The sequence below is a fragment of the Rhinoderma darwinii genome, chromosome 5, assembly GCF_050947455.1.
Source record: "Rhinoderma darwinii isolate aRhiDar2 chromosome 5, aRhiDar2.hap1, whole genome shotgun sequence".
Classification (NCBI taxonomy): Eukaryota; Metazoa; Chordata; class Amphibia; order Anura; family Rhinodermatidae; genus Rhinoderma; species Rhinoderma darwinii.
The window spans coordinates 330,509,386-330,527,596 of NC_134691.1; the positions used below are offsets into that span (position 1 = coordinate 330,509,386).

Here is an 18,211-nt window from a genome sequence, read left to right on the forward strand (position 1 = left end):
GAAAACTATAGCGATAGCGCCTGCAGCAGGAAAATTGTGTGTCCGCCAGCAGTTTCAGCTTCATGTAAAGGGTGTACATACTGTTGCAACTAATTTTTTTATTGCTGTAATGCATCTAGAATAAAAATGAAATTTTGATTACAGCTTCTGTAAAAATCTGTGTCTCCATGGTAACAGACTACAATCAAACCCTGCATGTAGTCACAGTACAACAAAAAATAAAATCTCCATTGAAATTATTTATGAGTCATTCGTAGCTGCCTAACAAATATTTTTTTGTGCAGTTTGGTAGAAAACAGCCCAACTGTGTTTAGGCCATTGCTTGTCTACAGATGCGACACACGCTGATGAATCTTCACCAACCTGATGGTCACGAGTCCCCATAACTGGAGCGTGCTAGAGCTCCCAGCTATGCCCCTGATACTTACAATTGCATAGAGACCTGGTGATTTCAGCTGCATTTTCTAATACTAAGATTTAGTAAGGAAAAATGGTCTGGCATATTCGAAGTACTCGTAGCTCTGCAATGGTCAGGGCATGCTGGGACCTATAGTTTCTGAACAGCTGGAGTTCTACAGGTTTCAGATCATACACTGGTCTAGGTCATTTCCAGAACCCATCCCCACCCTGGTTCTCAGCTTATGACTGATCCATAAAGTTGGAGTTCTGTTTTATTTGAAGTGTTAGGCCTGGGAACTAACAAACCAAGGCCACCCCTTATCCCATAAACTTTATATATAAATCTGCTCATTAATGCCATAAAGAAACAAATTACCTGCTGTTATCGTCTCTATTGTCAATCATCAACCTACTATTTGAGCCTATAATTAATGAATACATTAAAGCAACAGTCCATCTTTGAACGTTACAGTTTACATATATAAATAATCTATACGATGTACATACATTACATTACTTATCTTTAACTGATCCCGAGTTACAGCCTGTATTATACTCCAGAGCTGTACTCACTATTCTGCTGGTGGAGTCACTGTGTACAGACATTGCATTACTTATTCTGTACTGATCCTGAGTTACATCATGTATTATACTCCAGAGCTGCACGCACTATTCTGCTGGAGGAGTCACTGTGTACATATATTACATTACTTATCCTGTACTGATCCTGAGTTACATCCTGTATTATACTCCAGAGCTGCACTCACTATTCTGCTGGAGGAGTCACTGTGTACATACATTACATTACTTATCCTGTACTGATCCTGAGTTACATTCTGTATCTCTTTATTTTATATAAATTTACAAAACATAAACTGAAAAACAAATACATAACTAATTCCATATAACCAAAAAGTCACAACCTAATTCTTATAAACAAATTATCTTATATACATCTCTGTATTTGAGAAGAGAAAACTATACCAGACCCGGCCACATACACCCCACTCTTATATACTTACATCTACACTTCGTCCGAAACTAAACAATAACTAGAATATATACAAACATCATATACACGTAATCAAAAGTACTAACAGAAAATCACCCGACCCGCGTCAACCAAGGGCCTAAAGAAACAAAATAATAATAGCAAATAAAATAATAATAATAAACAAAACAATCCAAAATATAATAATACTAATCCAAATATTATTATTTATTTTTTTTCTATATAATAATAATAATACAAATCCAAATATTATAATATTTTTTATTTTTTTTTAATCACACTATACACATCCTGACTTTCCCTAACCTTACCCTTCTTACCTAATCTCCACCACCCCAGCCAGCATCTCGCCTCATGTCCCCTCACGTCCGCATAGTCCAGATGCTGGCCCCCACCACCACACCCAACACCCCAGCCCAGCCCCCCGCCCCATGTCCTCCCATGTCCGCATAGTCCGGGGCTGGGTCAGACACACACCCCCCCCCCCCCCCCGACCCCCCTCCCAACCTATCTATTAACCCCCTTAAGTCTATCCCTATTCTAACAACATTTTTACAATATAATACAATACACATCACCAACTTGTCCAAATACCAAACCATATACAAAATACACCGTACCCGAAAGCACCAAGTTCGGTCGCTTGTAAACCTTTTTCCTGCCATTTCAATCCTAAACAAAAAAAAAATCTTCCTGTGCTTACCTAGCCCATCACCAGATAGAGAGAATTGAAAGCCCCCCCAGCACCCCCCCAGAGGCCAAGGTACCACGTCCACCGCTGCACCCTCCCTATCGCTTGCCCTATCTCCTTACCCTATTACTAGCCCTTTTCTTGACCCTATTGAAAGCTGACCCTATGCTGACCCTCACCTTTCCCTTATTCCGAGCCCTATCGCTATATTTTTTTATTGGTGCCTCAGCTGAACGCAGACCCCCACCTCCAGTTGAGCACCGGTGATGACCCCCCCTCCCTCATGAAGGCAGACACATTAAAGAGGCTCTGTCACCAGATTTTGCAACCCCTATCTGCTATTGCAGCAGATAGGCGCTGCAATGTAGATAAGAGTAACGTTTTTCTTTTTTTAAAAACGAGCATTTTTGGCCAAGTTATGACCATTCTTGTAGTTATGCAAATGAGGCTTGCAAAAGTCCAAGTGGGCGTGTATTATGTGGGTACATCGGGGCATTTTTAATACTTTTACTAGCTGGGCGTTCTGATGAGAAGTATCATCCACTTCTCTTCAGAACGCCCAGCTTCTGGCAGTGCAGACACAGCCGTGTTCTCGAGAGATCACGCTGTGTCGTCACTCACAGGTCCTGCATCGTGTCAGACGAGCGAGGACACCGGCACCAGAGGCTACAGTTGATTCTGCAGCAGCATCAGCGTTTGCAGGTAAGTAGCTACATCGACTTACCTGCAAACGCCGATGCTGCTGCAGAATCAACTGAAGCCTCTGGTGCCGGTATCCTCGCTCGTCTGACACGATGCAGGACCTGTGAGTGACGACACAGCGTGATCTCTCGAGAACACGGCTGTGTCTGCACTGCCAGAAGCTGGGCGTTCTGAAGAGAAGTGGATGATACTTCTCATCAGAACGCCCAGCTAGTAAAAGTATTAAAAACGCCCCGATGTACGCACATAATACACGCCCACTTGGACTTTTACTTTTAAACACACCCACTTGGACTTTTGCAAGCCTCATTTGCATAACTACAAAAATGGTCATAACTTGGCCAAAAATGCTCGTTTTTTAAAAATAAAAACGTTACTGTAATCTACATTGCAGCGCCTATCTGCTGCAATAGCAGATAGGGTTTGCAAAATCTGGTGACAGAGCCTCTTTAAGGCACCCAAAAGGAAAAGCCCCTCCAAAGACAAGAGGCTTTGGATGCTCCCAATCTGCCAACCTCCAAAGAATGCACCTTCACCAGGTCACCCATGATATTGCTAACAACCTCATCCACTAGGAGGATTTTCTTCTGGGTAGAAACTAGACATCGTTCATTCCACATAAAGTGCCTGACCACTATACTGACTAGAAACAAGGTGCAATGGTCCCTACCACCGAGGTCTCCGAACACTCCATAGGCCCACCCAGCATAGGAGAGGCTGGTTAGGCCTGGCCAACCAATGGAGGCTCCCACCCTTTTGTATACCTCTGTATTGAAAGGGCAATGAAGCAGGAAATGCTCCATGCTTTCCAGCACTCCGCCGCACTCCTCCCGGGGGCAATCCCGATCATCAGAGCTTCTGCACTTTAGATTGCCCCTCACATACAGTCTCCCATGGAAGCAACGCCAAGCCAGATCCCAAAACTTCTGGGGAATCCTCGCTGAATTTAAAAGTTTTAATCCCACCCCGAGGTCACTACTTGGGCAGTCTTTGAGCTCCAGGGGCTTCTGGAAGTGGGTCATCAGGACCCTCCTGTCAAGAAATTTTCTCGACATAGTCCTGATCTCCCACACCTCCAGACCCCACCGGCGAACAATCTTCAGCGCCAGGGTGGCATAAGCCGGGAGATGTCCGTGAGGTGTACGCAGGTCTTTCACTTGCCCTCCTCTCTCCCATTCCTGGAAGAAAGGCCGAAACCACCCCCTGCAGGAGGATATCCACCAAGGAGCCCTCTCTTGCCAGAGGTTTGCCAGGTTGATCTTAACAAAGGTGTTCACTAGGAACACCACCGGGTTAACCATACCTAACCCGCCTAGTGTCCTTGGTAGGTAAGTAACCTCCCTCTTGATTAGGTTGAGCCTGTTCCCCCATAACAGCTGGAAGAACAGGCTATAGACCCGAGTCCAGAGAGGTTCTGGCAAGATGCACACACTGCCCAGGTAAAGCAACATGGGCACCAGGTAGGCCTTGGCCAAGTGAACCCTTTCCCTCAGGGTTAAGGACCAACCCTTCCATTGGTCGACCTTCTGGGCAACTAGATTCAGCCTATCCTCCCAGTTCTTCTTGGGGTAATCACCCGGGCCAAATTTGACTCCTAAGATCTTAGCAGACCCCTGAGGCTCTGGAAGGGTGTCCGGGAGATCAAAACCAGGATCTCCTCCTCCCAGCCAGAGACTTTTGCACTTATCCCGGTTGATCTTGGACCCAGATGCCAATCAGTAATGCTCCACTTCCGACATCACCCACTCTGCCTCCCCTCTCGAGGAGACAAAAATGGAGACGTCGTCTGCGTACGCAACCACCCTCTGAGTGGCCTCCGGCCCCTCCAGGCCGGCCCCGACTCCCGCCAATGGCCCACGATCGATCCTTTTAAGAAAAGGATCAATTGCGAACGCATATAGCAAAGGGCTCAAGGGACAACCCTGGCGGACACCAGACCCAACCTCAAAGGGGGTTCCAACCCAACCGTTCACCAGCGCAAAAGTCTCAGCCCCAGTGTATAAGGTCTGTAGCCAATTGACAAACCCCCCCCCCCGTAGGCCGTACCTCAGAAGGACCGACCAGAGGTACTCGTGGTCCACCCGGTCAAAAGCCTTGGCCTGGTCCAAGGACAGGATGTACCCCTCCCACCGACCAGAATTTCCCTGCTCCACTGCCTCTCTGACACGGAGGACAGCACTAAATGTGCTGCGGCCTGGAACAGAGCAATGCTGGACCGGCGAAAGGAGCCGGGATGCAAACTTCACCAGCCGATTAAACAGCACCTTTGCGAGAACCTTTCGGTCCGTATTGAGCAACGCTATGGGACGCCAATTCTCAATACGGGTCGAGTCTTTACCCTTCGATAAAACGATCAAGGCCGACCTCCTCATTGACATTGGCAAAGTACCCGAGGAAAGGCACTCATTAAACACCTCAGTCAAGAGGGGAACTAGGGTTCCTTTAAAAGTCTTATAAAACTCGGATGTTAAGCCATCCGGCCCTGGCGATTTTTTGAGGGCAAGCCCATCAATCGCCAATCCCACTTCCTCTTCCTTGATCGAGTCTATCAAAACACAGAGAGAGGGGTCTACCCCTGGCTCAGGGATGGTTTCAGCCAGGAAAGCCGACATCTCGTCTCGGTTTGGATCTTGCTTCCCCAAGAGGTGCGAGTAGAAGGATCTGACGACCTCCAAGATCCCTGATTTGGATCTCTTCAGAGATCCTGTACTATCAATCAGTCCTGTCACAACCTTACGACTCACTGACATCTTACAGTTCCTGTAGGGGTCGGGCGAGCGGTACCTCCCGAAATCCCTCTCAAGAACTAAAGATGTGTGCCTATCATACTGACACCTCCTGAGCAAAGCTTTCACCACGGAGATCTCCTCCCCACTACCCCCGGTTGAGACCAGATGTTCGAGTTTCCTCCTCAGTTCCTGATATAGGCGGTACCTACTCATGGACCTGAGGCTCGAGAGCCTGCGGAAAAATCCTGCCACCCGGACTTAGTACCACTGAGATCCAACAAAGGTACCTGGCTCTGAAGAAAATCCTCAAAGGACTGTCTTATCTCCGCTTCTTCCAAGAGAGTAGAATTCAGCCTCCATATACCTCTTCCCATCTGGAGGGACTCTGCAATGTTCAAAGAGAAAATAATCATACAGTGATCGGAGAACTCCACCTCAACAACGGACACTGGTGAAGAGATGGCTTCCTCCTTCAAATAAAACCTGTCTATCCTAGACCTACAACTACCTCTACGATAGGTGAAACCCGAGTGGCCTGGGGTATGCCTGATGTGGATATCCACCAGGCGAGCATCGCTAACTATATTTTTTAATGCTACACTATCATAGGTAAATTTTTTATCTCCGGAACCTCCTCTATCTCGGGGCCTCACGACAGTATTGAAGTCCCCTCCAAAGATAACTTGTCGACCTGAAAAAAGGAAAGGCTTAATCCTCATGAAGAGACTTTTACGGTCCCATTTGCTCTGGGGTCCGTATATATTGATTAGTGTTAATTCCAGTCCCCTCATGAGGACATCTAAGATCAAGCACCTCCCCATTTCTAACTCAATCATCCGTCGGCATGTTACCGGTGCGGTGAAAAGGACCGCCACTCCGCTATAGGGCTCAGCCGCAAGAGACCAGTAGGAGGGCCCGCGTCGCCACTCCCTCCTAGATTTAACGACGTCTGCCAAAAGTGACAGCCTGGTCTCCTGCAAAAACAAAATGTCGGCTTCAACTCGGCCAAGAAAATCAAAGGCTGCAAATCTCGCCCTAACTGACTTAATGCTGGCAACGTTAATTGATGCCAGCGTCAACGGAGTGGGTGCCGCCATCATGGATGTTTGAGTTAGACGGCTTTCTTCTTCCCACCCCCCCCCCTCTATCTGATGAGGACCCCCCCTTCTTTGCCTCGCTTCTTGCAAACTGAGGAGTCCATACTCACCACCCTATTCCCATCTTCATCCCCAAGTTCCGGGTCAACCTCCCCCTCTGGGGGCAACGGCCCCTGCAGCAGGGGAGGCTCAACGACTCTAGGGTGCCCTACCATGCCCTCCCTCTTAGTATGAGAGGCTGGAATGTCCACGAGAGCATGGTATCGATCAGTAGAGCGCACCAGGGGGGTACAGGATTTACCTTCCTGGGCCAGGGCGGGGCCAGATGTATTTGGCCCTTGGGTTTTGCCCGGTGTCCCTTTTGCTGTAGGCTGAGTCCTCTCTTCCTCTCCCACACTTTCATAGTGGGAGGACTGAGAGTCCTCAGCCCTCTGCTCCCTTTGGATCCTCCTTATCTCCCCGTTCAATGCGGCCTCCCCAGGGGCATCAGCTTCAGGGGGGGGCATCCAGATCTGAATCAGAGGTCGTCCCAGTTTCCTGGAGCGCCCTCCAAATCCTCTCCTTCCTTCGCTTCTCCCCCCTTCTCTGGCGAGAAGGGGGACCCTTCTTTGCATTCTTCCCTTGCCCCTGTGCCCCATCGTCCCTGCCCGCACCCTCACCCACGGAGGCCTCCCTCCTCTCATCGTCTGCAGGTTTGGAACAAGCATTGACAACAGAGCGAGGACACCGACTGAACGGGTGACCTAAGTCACCACACAGGTTGCAGCGAATACGGTCACACGATGCGGCTAGATGACCAATCCCCCCACAATGAGCACACTTCTGCACCTTGCAGCCTGCACTCAAATGTGAGGGGTCGCCACACCGGTGACACAACTTCGGCTGCCCCTTGTAGAAGACAAGGATCCGATCTCTTCCCAGGGAAGCAGACGATGGTATGTGGGACACCATCTGTCCCAGACGCTTTAATTTAACCATGAACGTCCAGGCTCCTGACCAGATGCCAAACTCATCCATGTTCTTCCGTGGCATCTCTACTACCTCTCCGTACCTTCCCAACCAGGTCATGATATCAATACAAGAGAGTGACTCGTTACGGGTAAGAACGGTCACTCTCTTGGGACCACTTTGGCGAGAAATTGCTTGTGCAGCAAAGTCTCACCAGCCAGGCTCGTCCTTCATCAGCTCGTAGTTCCCCCAGAAGACCTCAAGGCCCCCTAGGTGAACAAAGCTGATGTCAAACTCGACCGAGCCATGAGGATGTATCAAGGCAAAGATGTCACTCGCCTTGAAGCCCATCCCTAGCAGCAGCTCCACCACCCTCTTTCTGGGAGGGCACGCATCATTGCCACGCCACCGGAGACGGACCACATTCCTCCTGGCTACAGCCTGCCCGGCTGTTGGGAGCGACCACTGATCTCCTCGTTGCTCTCGGAAGGCATTTAGACCATATCTGTCTATCCAGAAAGACAGGTCCTTCTGCACTCCCCCTATGGTTAGGGTTTGCTTTCCCTCTCTTAAAGCGTCCAAGAGACGTTGTTGCAAGTTACCGTCCCCGGACCTTGAGGATGAAGATGGGTGGGCCCGCTGTCCCCCCGCTGCCACACCAGCATAAGACCTGCCGGATGTCACAGCAAGAGGAGCGCCTGGCCCATTGCCCCTGGTTGATACCCCATCCCCACCACCCACCACCCACCACCTCACCACCTACAGACACAGCACTCAACACCCCATTACCAGCAGACACTCCAGCAACTTTATTTACACACACCTGCATACCCCCAGCAGTTTCCACATCCACAGCCGCAACTTTTTTATTTAACCCACCAGGTCCCCCTGCAGTCATCCTTCTGGCCAGGCCTGGTCCTATGTTATGTATTTTTTCTGTACATTTTGTGTGGGTAGACACTGCTTCAGTCTCCGCATCATCAGGCACCTTTGCAGGGACGCCACCAGATGTTACAAGCTATGTCCCCGCTGTGCCCTCCGCCTCATTAACCTCCATCTGTTCTATGCGCAGAACATTTTTGGGAAAGGGGCAACCGTCGCCCCCGACGCCAGCAGCCCCCTTCTCGCCTACACCACTTTTCAGCGATGCGGACGAAGGAGCCACTGACGTCACTGGAGCCGCCTCCGGCGCCGGACCACTCCCCCCTCCCACAGAGGAGTGGCCAACAGAGCCGGAGCCCCCTCTGTGACCGCCCTTGTCCGGAACCTCTGACGGCTTTACTGCGACACCGACAGACTTCCGGCTTTCAGACACCACATCCGGTTTCTGGTTTACCCGTTCTCCCGACCCCTGACTCGCATCAAAGACCAGTTTCCCGGACTCGCCATTCACCGGACACGGGGACACACCCCCTGGCGTCACCAGGCCACCAGTACCGCCCCCTTTGCAGGGGTTGGCGTCCGGCGCCATTTTGACTACCACGTGTTCTAATGCCGGACCCGTAACACTCTCCCCGCATTCCCACTCCAGCCCCACTGCAGAGGCTTGAGCTGGGGGTCTTGCGGGACCTGTGCCCTGATCCTGACTTTCATCTGGCTCAGAGCACAGGAAGGATCTTCCTGTATACACAAGTTTAAATGAACCTTTAGCAGATTTTTTTTCCTTTTCCTTTTCCTCTTCTGCGGGTAACTCCGCACCGAAACAAAATCCCTGGAAGGATACCGGCGACTCCACATTACGGATCTGAGTGAGTAATCCTGGAGGCCGCTCACTGTCATTTTCAAAACACTCCTGATTATTCCCAGCTGTGTGTCCACCCTCCTCCTCCTCACTTCTCCTGGGTGCCTCAGAATCTGTGCCTTCTCTGCACTTTACATTTTCACTCTCCATTGCCTCCACCACATTTTCCTTTGCTGTGTCTTCCTCCATACATTCTATTTTTATAGGTGCTGCCATCTCGGCAAACCTCTCTTCATTTTTTAATTTTTCTCCAAACACCCCTCCGCCTGCCACAATCTCATCATGTCTCTCTTCCACTTCTTTTATTTCCTCCAACAAGGATTTCACATTAAAACGGTATCGGGACCTCTTACCTCCTGAGGCCTTTGCAGCCCTTCCTCTGGCGACCGCCAAGTCCGCACGGAGCCGTTGCAGCGACTTCCTGAGGTCCCGATACTCCTCCAACCGCATAGCCATACGGGAGCTGAAGTTCTCCACCGTCTCTCCGGTCCTCAGCTGTCCACATTCCTCCACACGACCGTCATCCAAATGTCCGGACAGTGCTGGTCCTTCTCCAGACGACAACACCTCTATCACCATGCCGGACCGCGTCTCCATACCCTTATCCAGGGTTCCAGCCACGGGGGGAGTCAGGATAGCCTTGCCCCGAGATGATCTCCTCACCCCCGCGACCGTTTGCATATTCCCAGCCAGCTGGGATGACCCTCTACCCCCCGCTGGCATGCTCCGGGAGGTAGAGGTCTGAGGCTCCATCCTAGGATGGAACCCCCCTCAGGGTACTTTCCAAGCCCAGGCAGATGGTATGAGGCCTGGGCAGATAGGATAAGGAAAGTCCCTGGATCCAAGGCCTGCACGGAAGTCTCAGCAGCTCTCTCCACACGTCCTACTCCACCCACTCCAGAGCTGCACTCACTATTCTGCTGGTGGAGTCACTGTGTACATACATTACATTACTTATATTGTACTGATCCTGAGTTATAGCCTGGGTTATACTCCAGAGCTGCACTCACTATTCTGCTGGTGGAATCACTGTGTACATACATTACATTACTTATCCTGTACTGATCCTGAGTTACATCCTGTATTATACTCCAGAGCTGCAGTCACTATTCTGCTGGTGGAGTCACTGTGTACATACATTACATTACTTATATTGTACTGATCCTGAGTTATAGCCTGGGTTATACTCCAGAGCTACACTCACAATTCTTTAGAGCTGACCTCTCCCAGCATTTCCTGCTGGATTAATTTGGTGATTTCTATTCTGGGGACTGTTGTCTTTACACCAGGCACTGTACAGTCATCTGATGTAGATAAAACTAACTGCCGCCCTGCATTATGGGAGCTCAGTTAAGCTGTTAGGGGAGTGCTTGACAGAATCTTGCTGACTGTTTCCCATTAAAAACAGTCGAATCATGATTGCAGCTCTGGAGTATTACACAGGCTAAGAAATAATCGACAATTGAATGCATTTGCAAAGTAACTTAACTTTTTATGCCTATAATATTATTAATAAACTGGTGTTCAAATGTGAACATAGTAAAGTGTAACACAACGACAATAAATATTTAAAACAAACTCTCCCTTTAAGCTTTTGCTACAACCCGGATAATAAAATGTCGCTTGATTTGGCCCAACATTGGATCTGATACATTTTTCATCGCTGTTCTACATAAATCTAACACACAAAAACACAACAAACCTTAAACATTACAGTGTATGACTATTTTGTATCTGCATGTATTAGATATTTTTCTGGCCATTTTCTCCCAGTCTGCGCCTTTCACGTACTTCTTGTGTTGCTCTTTTGTGGGGGGGGGGGGGGGCACTTCATACTTTGACCCACAACTTACTGCCACTCTTTACTCAAAAAATTTGCATGACTTAATTTGCTATATCACTCCAGAACAGTGTTCTCCAGCCTGTGGCTGTCCAGCTGGTGTGAAACTACAGGTCCCAGTATGCTGGGTATTCTTTGAGTTGTAGTTTTACACCAGCTGGACAAACGCAGGTTGAAAAACCCTTGTATTAGAAAGTGTCTGGACAGAATTTGTTTTCGGCCCCTCCTTATACGATATGTCCTTACTTATTGATATTTGATGCTTTTAAGTAAGGGCTAATGCACGCGGCCGTATTACGGTAAAGGGGTTGCCATAGAAGTGCATGGGGTCTCTATTGGTGCTTCCTGAGAAGAATATCTTTGTACATACGGCACATAATGGAGCCTATACGGCAGTGCGAGGAGCCTATGCGGCTCTACTAAGAAGCTGTACTGCCTGTGTACTGTCATACAGGCCCCAATTTCAGTCCAAAACTACAGATTGCCTTCACTACACTACCTACAGCCCATAGAAACTCCATGTGCCATATGGTGTCATGAGGAACCGTATTATCCCCTAGAAACAATGCGCCAAAGCGAGCATACTTATGTAATACGGCATTAGATGGCACATACATGAAGGTTCAGTATGGGCCAATATAATTGTATGGGCCCCGTATTGCAGATCTGTATTACGGCTGCGTGCATGAGGCCTAACAAGAGTTTGTATTGCTAGATACCAGGAGCAAGTATGACAGAGTAGGCAAAAAATAAGGGGGTGTTTCATTTTTTGGGGAGGCCAGGCATATGTGTCTACCAATTTTTTGGGGAAAAGAGGACTACCCTTCAAAATAAATTAAATAAAAAGATATGTGTGAATGTGTATATAAATAAATATATACTGTGTGTGTGTGTGTGTGTGTGTATATATATATACATAGACACACATATATAGACACATATATATATATATATACACACACACACACACATATATATATGTTTATATATGTACATATATACACAGACATTTTTGTAGCTCTTTGTGCATATGTGCTATCAATTTGTCGATTTATTGAACACAGTGCTGTGCAGATGTAGCAGAGCTGAGTTTGTGATTGACCACAACTCGAAATGTAATCTCGTATTTTAAAGCCGGGAGTTATTACGATACTCAATGACAAATTCAGCTCTACCACGTCAGTAGATAACACACACACACCATGGATATATCCATAAGCAATCCCTGGAGATGTGTATAATCCAGGCTCACACAGCCAGCAGCGGCAGATCACACAGCAGCTGGACAGATGTGGCACACAGCACCCAGACACAGCAGTCTCATGTTGTGCCAGTGGTGAGGGCTCGGTGTGCCAGGGTGGCAGTGGGTATGTGTATGCAGCGTGTGAATGGAGCCGCATACCAGCAGACATGCATAGTACACACAGACCTGTCAGCAGGAGGGGGCCACATCTCACAGCAATGAGGTTCATCCCCAGCACCGTGTCCATCAACGTCTGCATTTTCACTCTCTCTGATTGTGTTTGTGGAAGGCAGGAGCAGCAGCAGCATCCTCCCCTCCTCTTCCTCTCCCTCCCTCCATCTTCTTCCCTCCTTCCTCCACCTCCCTACAGATCCCTCACTTTCTCCTCTGTAGTAGCCATTGACAATGTTCCCTCTCAGCCTCTGCAGATTCCTGGGGTTTGGGGAGGAATCTGCAAGAAACACCAGCAATTACCAAAATGTCTGCAGACGCTGCTATTTGCCGTTAACGCATTAATTTATTTGCTTTCTTTCCGAGGAAGCAGCACAATGAAGATGAGGGGGTCCTCTACGGGCCCGAGACTAAAGGAGCATTTGTAAGGCTAGGTTCTCACTTGATTTCCTTTTTTTGTGTGTCAATTCTTATTTTATTTCTTTTTTTCGTTTTTGAAATTAGTTTGCATTTCTTTTGAAATTCACTTAATAATTTAAAAAAAATACAAAAATCTTCTGTTCTATTTCCACAGCGAATTCTAGAAAAATCTTCAAGTAAGGCTCTGTTCACATCTGCCTCGTAGCTTCCGATTTATAATAGAAGCCACATCACTGTGCTGCATCTTTCATACGACAGATCCAAATGGGGTCTGACGGACGCTATTGACTTATAAGGGTACGTGCACACGACCTATTTTCAGACATAATTCGGGCGTTTCACGCCTCGAATTACGCCTGAAAAGATGACTACATTACGCCTACAAACATCTGCCCATTGCTTGCAATGGGTCTTACGATGTTCTGTTCAGACGAGGTGTAATTTTACGCGTCGCTGTCAAAAGACGGCGCGTAAAAATACGCCCGCGTCAAAGAAGTGCAGGACACCTCTTGGGACGTTTTTGGAGCCGTTTTTCATTGACTCCATTGAAAAATAGCTCCAATTACGTCCGTAATGGATGCCGCGAAAAACGCAAGTACTTGCAAAAACGTCTGAAATTCAGGAGCTGCTTTCGCCTGAAAACAGCTCCGTAATTTCAGACGGAATTTTTTAAGACGTGTAAACATACCCTAAGGGTATAATCAAGTGCAAACTCAAAAACGTCTCAAAATACGGAGCTGTTTTCAAGGGAAAACAGCTCCTGATTTTCAGATGTTTTTTAAGCCACTCGCGATTTTCGCTGCGTTTTTTACGGACGTTTTTGGAGCTTTTTCCGATAGAGTCAATGAAAAACGGCTCCAAAGACGTCCCAAGAAGTGACCTGCACTTCTTTTTTGCGGCCGTTTTTTTTACTCGGAAAAAAACGCAGCGGAACACGCTCCATCGGAACAGAACGCCATTTTCCCATTGAAATCAATGGGCAGATGTTTGGAGGCTTCTGCTTCTGATTTTTCGGCCGTTTTTCGGGCGTTTACGGCTCAAAAAAGTCTGAAAATAGGCCGTGTGAACATACCCTAATGGGGTCCGTCGTGGTTTCCATATTTTGCAAGCTGCACTATTCTTGCCGTCAAATCTGACAATACTACCAATGGAGGCTTATTCCACACTCATACTTATCAAGATAGGTGGACTTTTCAGACTCTCACTCACTTTATCCAGAAACGCCAATTTTTTTATAGAATTAGTGTAAACCCAGCAGCCTGTGCAAGACTGTTGGCAAGTATACACACCACGCGGTCATATTGAAATTGTTTTATGCTTGTTCATTTGTGTAATATTGTGCCAAAAGTTTTACATAAAGTCTATCTTAAAAAACTTACACATTGCAAACGTATAGTATGCGGTTGCATATGTTTAACGAAACCTGGCCAGACCCCCTAAACTAATCCAAACCCCAGACCAGACCCCCTAAACTAATACAGATCCCAGACTAGACCCCCTAAATAAATACAGACCTCAAACTAGACCCCCTAAATAAATACAGACCCCAGACCAGACCCACTAAACTAATACAGACCCCAGACCAGTCCCACTAAATTAATCCAAACCCCAGACCAGACCCACTAAACTAATACAGACCCCAGACTAGACCCCCTAAATAAATACAGACCGCAGACCAGACCCACTAAACTAATACAGACCCCAGACCAGTCCCACTAAACTAATCCAAACCCCAGACCAGACCCACTTAATAAATACAGACCCCAGACTAGACCCCCTAAATAAATACAGACCCCAGACTAGACCCCCTAAATAAATACAGACCCCAGACCAGACCCACTAAACTAATACAGACCCCAGACCAGTCCCACTAAACTAATACAGACCCCAGACCAGACCCACTAAACTAATACAGACCCCAGACTAGACCCACTAAGCTAATACAGACCCCAGACCAGTCCCACTAAACTAATACAGACCCCAGACCAGACCCACTAAACTAATACAGACCCCAGATCAGACCCCCTAAATACAAACCCCAAACAAGACCCCTTAAATCCAGAACTCAGATCAGACTCACTAAACAAATACGGACCCCAGATGAGGACTCTAAATAAATACAGAGCCAGACCCCCTAAACTAATCCAGACCCCAGACCAGACCCCCTAAACTAATCCAGACCCCAGACCAGACTCACTAAACGAATACAAACCCCAGACCAGCAGTTACCCATAGCAACCAATCAGATTTCAGCTCTCATTTTCCAGAGGCCCTTTGGAAAATGAAAGCAGCAACCTCATTGGTAGCTATGGGTAACTGCCTCACTCTACTATGGCACTTGTTGTAATAAGTCTCACCGCACCATGTACCACGTTGGCTCGCAATTATTAGGCGTTATTCACACGAACGTGTATTACGTCCGTGATACGCGCGTGAAAATCAAGCGCCTCTCACGGACCTATGTTAGTGAATGGGGCTGTTCAGACAGTCCGTGATTTTCACGCAGCGTATGTGCGCTCTGTAAAACTCACGACATGTCCTATACTTGGCCGTTTTTCATGCATCACGCACCCATTGAAGTCAATGGGCACGTGAAAATCCCGCACGGCACACGGAAGCACATCCGTGTGCCATGAGAGATTCGCGCTACAGTTGTAAAATCATACCTCCTAACCGTCCCGGATCTGTCGGGATAGTCCCGGTTTCTCATCGCTGTCCTGCCGTCCTGGGTGGTCTGCAGAATGACCCGCTGGGCGCTGCAGCGGTATCAAAACAGCTGATCGCTGATGACAGGCGCTCTGCATGCTAGACGTCTGCAGCAGAGATCAAAAGAAGGCAGGAGTCTTGCGGTGGTGTTCTCACTGGGATCGATGCCGGCACGGGAGTGGATCAGTCCAGTCATCTGACCTCACCGGTCAGATGACAGGTCAGGTGACTGGACTGGTCCACTCCCGGGCCGGCATCGACACCAGTGAGAACACCACCGCAAGACTCCTGCCTTCTTCTGACGGTGAGTGAAAGTAGAGCGGAGAGTGGCAGCAGTAGGGCCGGCTACCTCTTATAAGGGAGTTGTGTTGTGCTACCTACAGGAGGGCTGTGTGTGGCGCTATCTACAGGGGGGGCTGTGTGTGGCGCTATCTACAGGGAGGGCTGTGTGTGGAGCAATCTACAGGAGGGCTGTGTCTGGCGCTCTCTACAGGGGGGCTGTGTCTGGCGCTATCTACAGGGGGGGCTATGTGTGGAGCTATCTACAGGGGGGCTGTGTGTGGAACTATCTCCAGGGGGGCTGTGTGTGGCACTATCTACAGGGGGGCTGTGTGTGGAACTATCTACAGGGGGCTGTGTGTGGCGCTATCTACAGGGGGGGGCTGTGTGTGGAGCTATCTACAGGGGGGGGCTGTGTGTGGAGCTATCTACAGGGGGGCTGTGTGTGGAGCTATTTACAGGGGGGCTGTGTGTGGAGCTATTTACAGGGGGGCTGTGTGTGGCGCTATCTACAGGGGGGCTGTGTGTGGCGCTATCTACAGGGGGGCTGTGTGTGGCGCCATCTACAGGGGGGCTGTGTGTGGAGCTATCTACAGGGGGGCTGTGTCTGGCGCTATCTACAGGGGAGCTGTGTCTGGAGCTCTCTACAGGGGGCTGTGTCTGGCGCTATCTACAGGGGGGCTATGTGTGGAGCTATCTACAGGGGGGCTGTGTCTGGAGCTATCTACATGGGGGCTGTATCTGGAGCTATCTACAGGGGGTCTGTGTCTGGCGCTATGTACAGGAGGGCTGTGTCTGGCGCTATCTACAGGGGGGCTATGTGTGGAGCTATCTGCAGGGGGGCTGTGTGTGGAGCTATCTACATGGGGGCTGTATCTGGAGCTATCTACAGGGGAGTTGTGTCTGGCGCTATGTACAGGGGGGGGGCTGTGTGTGGCGCTATGTACATGGGGCTGTGTGTGGCACTATCTACAGGGGGGGCTGTGTGTGGCGCTATGTACATGGGGCTGTGTGTGGCACTATCTACAGGGGGGGCTGTGTGTGGCGCTATCTACAGGGGGGCTGTGTGTGGAGCTATCTACAGGGGGGGCTATGTGTGGAGCTATTTACAGGGGGGCTGTGTGTGGCGCTATCTACAGGGGGGCTGTGTGTGGCGCCATCTACAGGGGGGCTGTGTGTGGAGCTATCTACAGGGGGGCTGTGTCTGGCGCTATCTACAGGGGAGCTGTGTCTTGACTTTCATTGTTCTCAGCCTTTTGGTTTGTCCTGCAGCTGCTGCCGCCGTGATGAGGAAATGTTATACCCAAGATAGGAAAAGTGACAAAAAGACGACATAACCGGATCCATAATATCTGTGATATCCAGACAGTCTAGAGATCCGCAGTGAGAATGTGCGCGTGTTATTTGCAGAAGGATCTGGCCGTGATTTGATGTCGGATATTGGGCGTGGTTAGGGACGTGGCTTAAAAATGTCCCTCTTTTCCAAATTCAAATGTTGGGAGGTATGAGTAAAATAAATGAATGAAAACATAAAAACAGAGTGTCATAAGCATGGCATATGCGTGAAAATCACGCAGCTACGCAGCACATACTGATGACACACGGAACTGCAACGCGCAAAAAACGTAGCGTTTTTTGCGCACGCAAAACGCACACGTTCGTGTGAATAAGGCCTAATTCTGTGCACACCTGATTTTGGTGTAGATGGCACAGGGTTAGAAAATCACATCTAAAATTGCACCAAATTAGCAACATTTGTCTGCTCACTCCATAAAAGAAATCGGGCGAGAAAAATGGACATGGCCAAGCTGTAAATGTACTTTGAGCCTCACTTATCAATGTCAAAGGTTAAAAAAAGCACAAATTAGTGGTGCAAATTGTACGGCTGCTCAAGGCAGGCAATTCCCAATGCACCATTTAATACATTAGGCACAATATTCGCCAACTACCCTCCAATTTCATTTGTGCAAAATACTCCATTATTAATAAATGTGGCTCATTGACCTCAAATGTCCAGCAGGGGGCACCGGGTGATAAAATCAGTGCAGTCCACATGTAAAGCTGTTATCCACAGCAGTCAATCAGATTCAAGCTTTCATTCTTTGGTTGAAATGAAAAATAAAAGCCCTGTTCTGATTGGCTGCTATGGGCATTGTGGCGGCTGTGCTGTCATGGACACCGGGTAAGTTCGCTACTCACTGATCTCTCATTGTCCGTTACGTGGTTGTCACTT

General features: G+C 48.5%; 1 protein-coding gene across 5 annotated transcripts in view; it reads right to left on the bottom strand.

Annotated features, from left to right (window-relative positions):
- SGCE (sarcoglycan epsilon) overlaps nt 1–12,719 on the bottom strand; it is a 71,340-nt gene extending 58,621 nt beyond the window's left edge. For 2 of the 5 annotated variants that reach the window (XM_075827728.1, XM_075827726.1), the window contains exon 1: nt 12,589–12,716. In XM_075827728.1, coding sequence (XP_075683843.1) covers nt 12,589–12,661 — 73 coding nt within the window. In that variant the 5' untranslated portion in view covers nt 12,662–12,716. Of the gene's footprint in view, nt 1–5,820; nt 5,901–12,588 lie in introns of those variants that run through there. The other 3 variants (XM_075827727.1, XM_075827732.1, XM_075827729.1) reach the window with 3 other exon arrangements.
- Nucleotides 12,720–18,211: the final 5,492 nt, after the last annotated feature.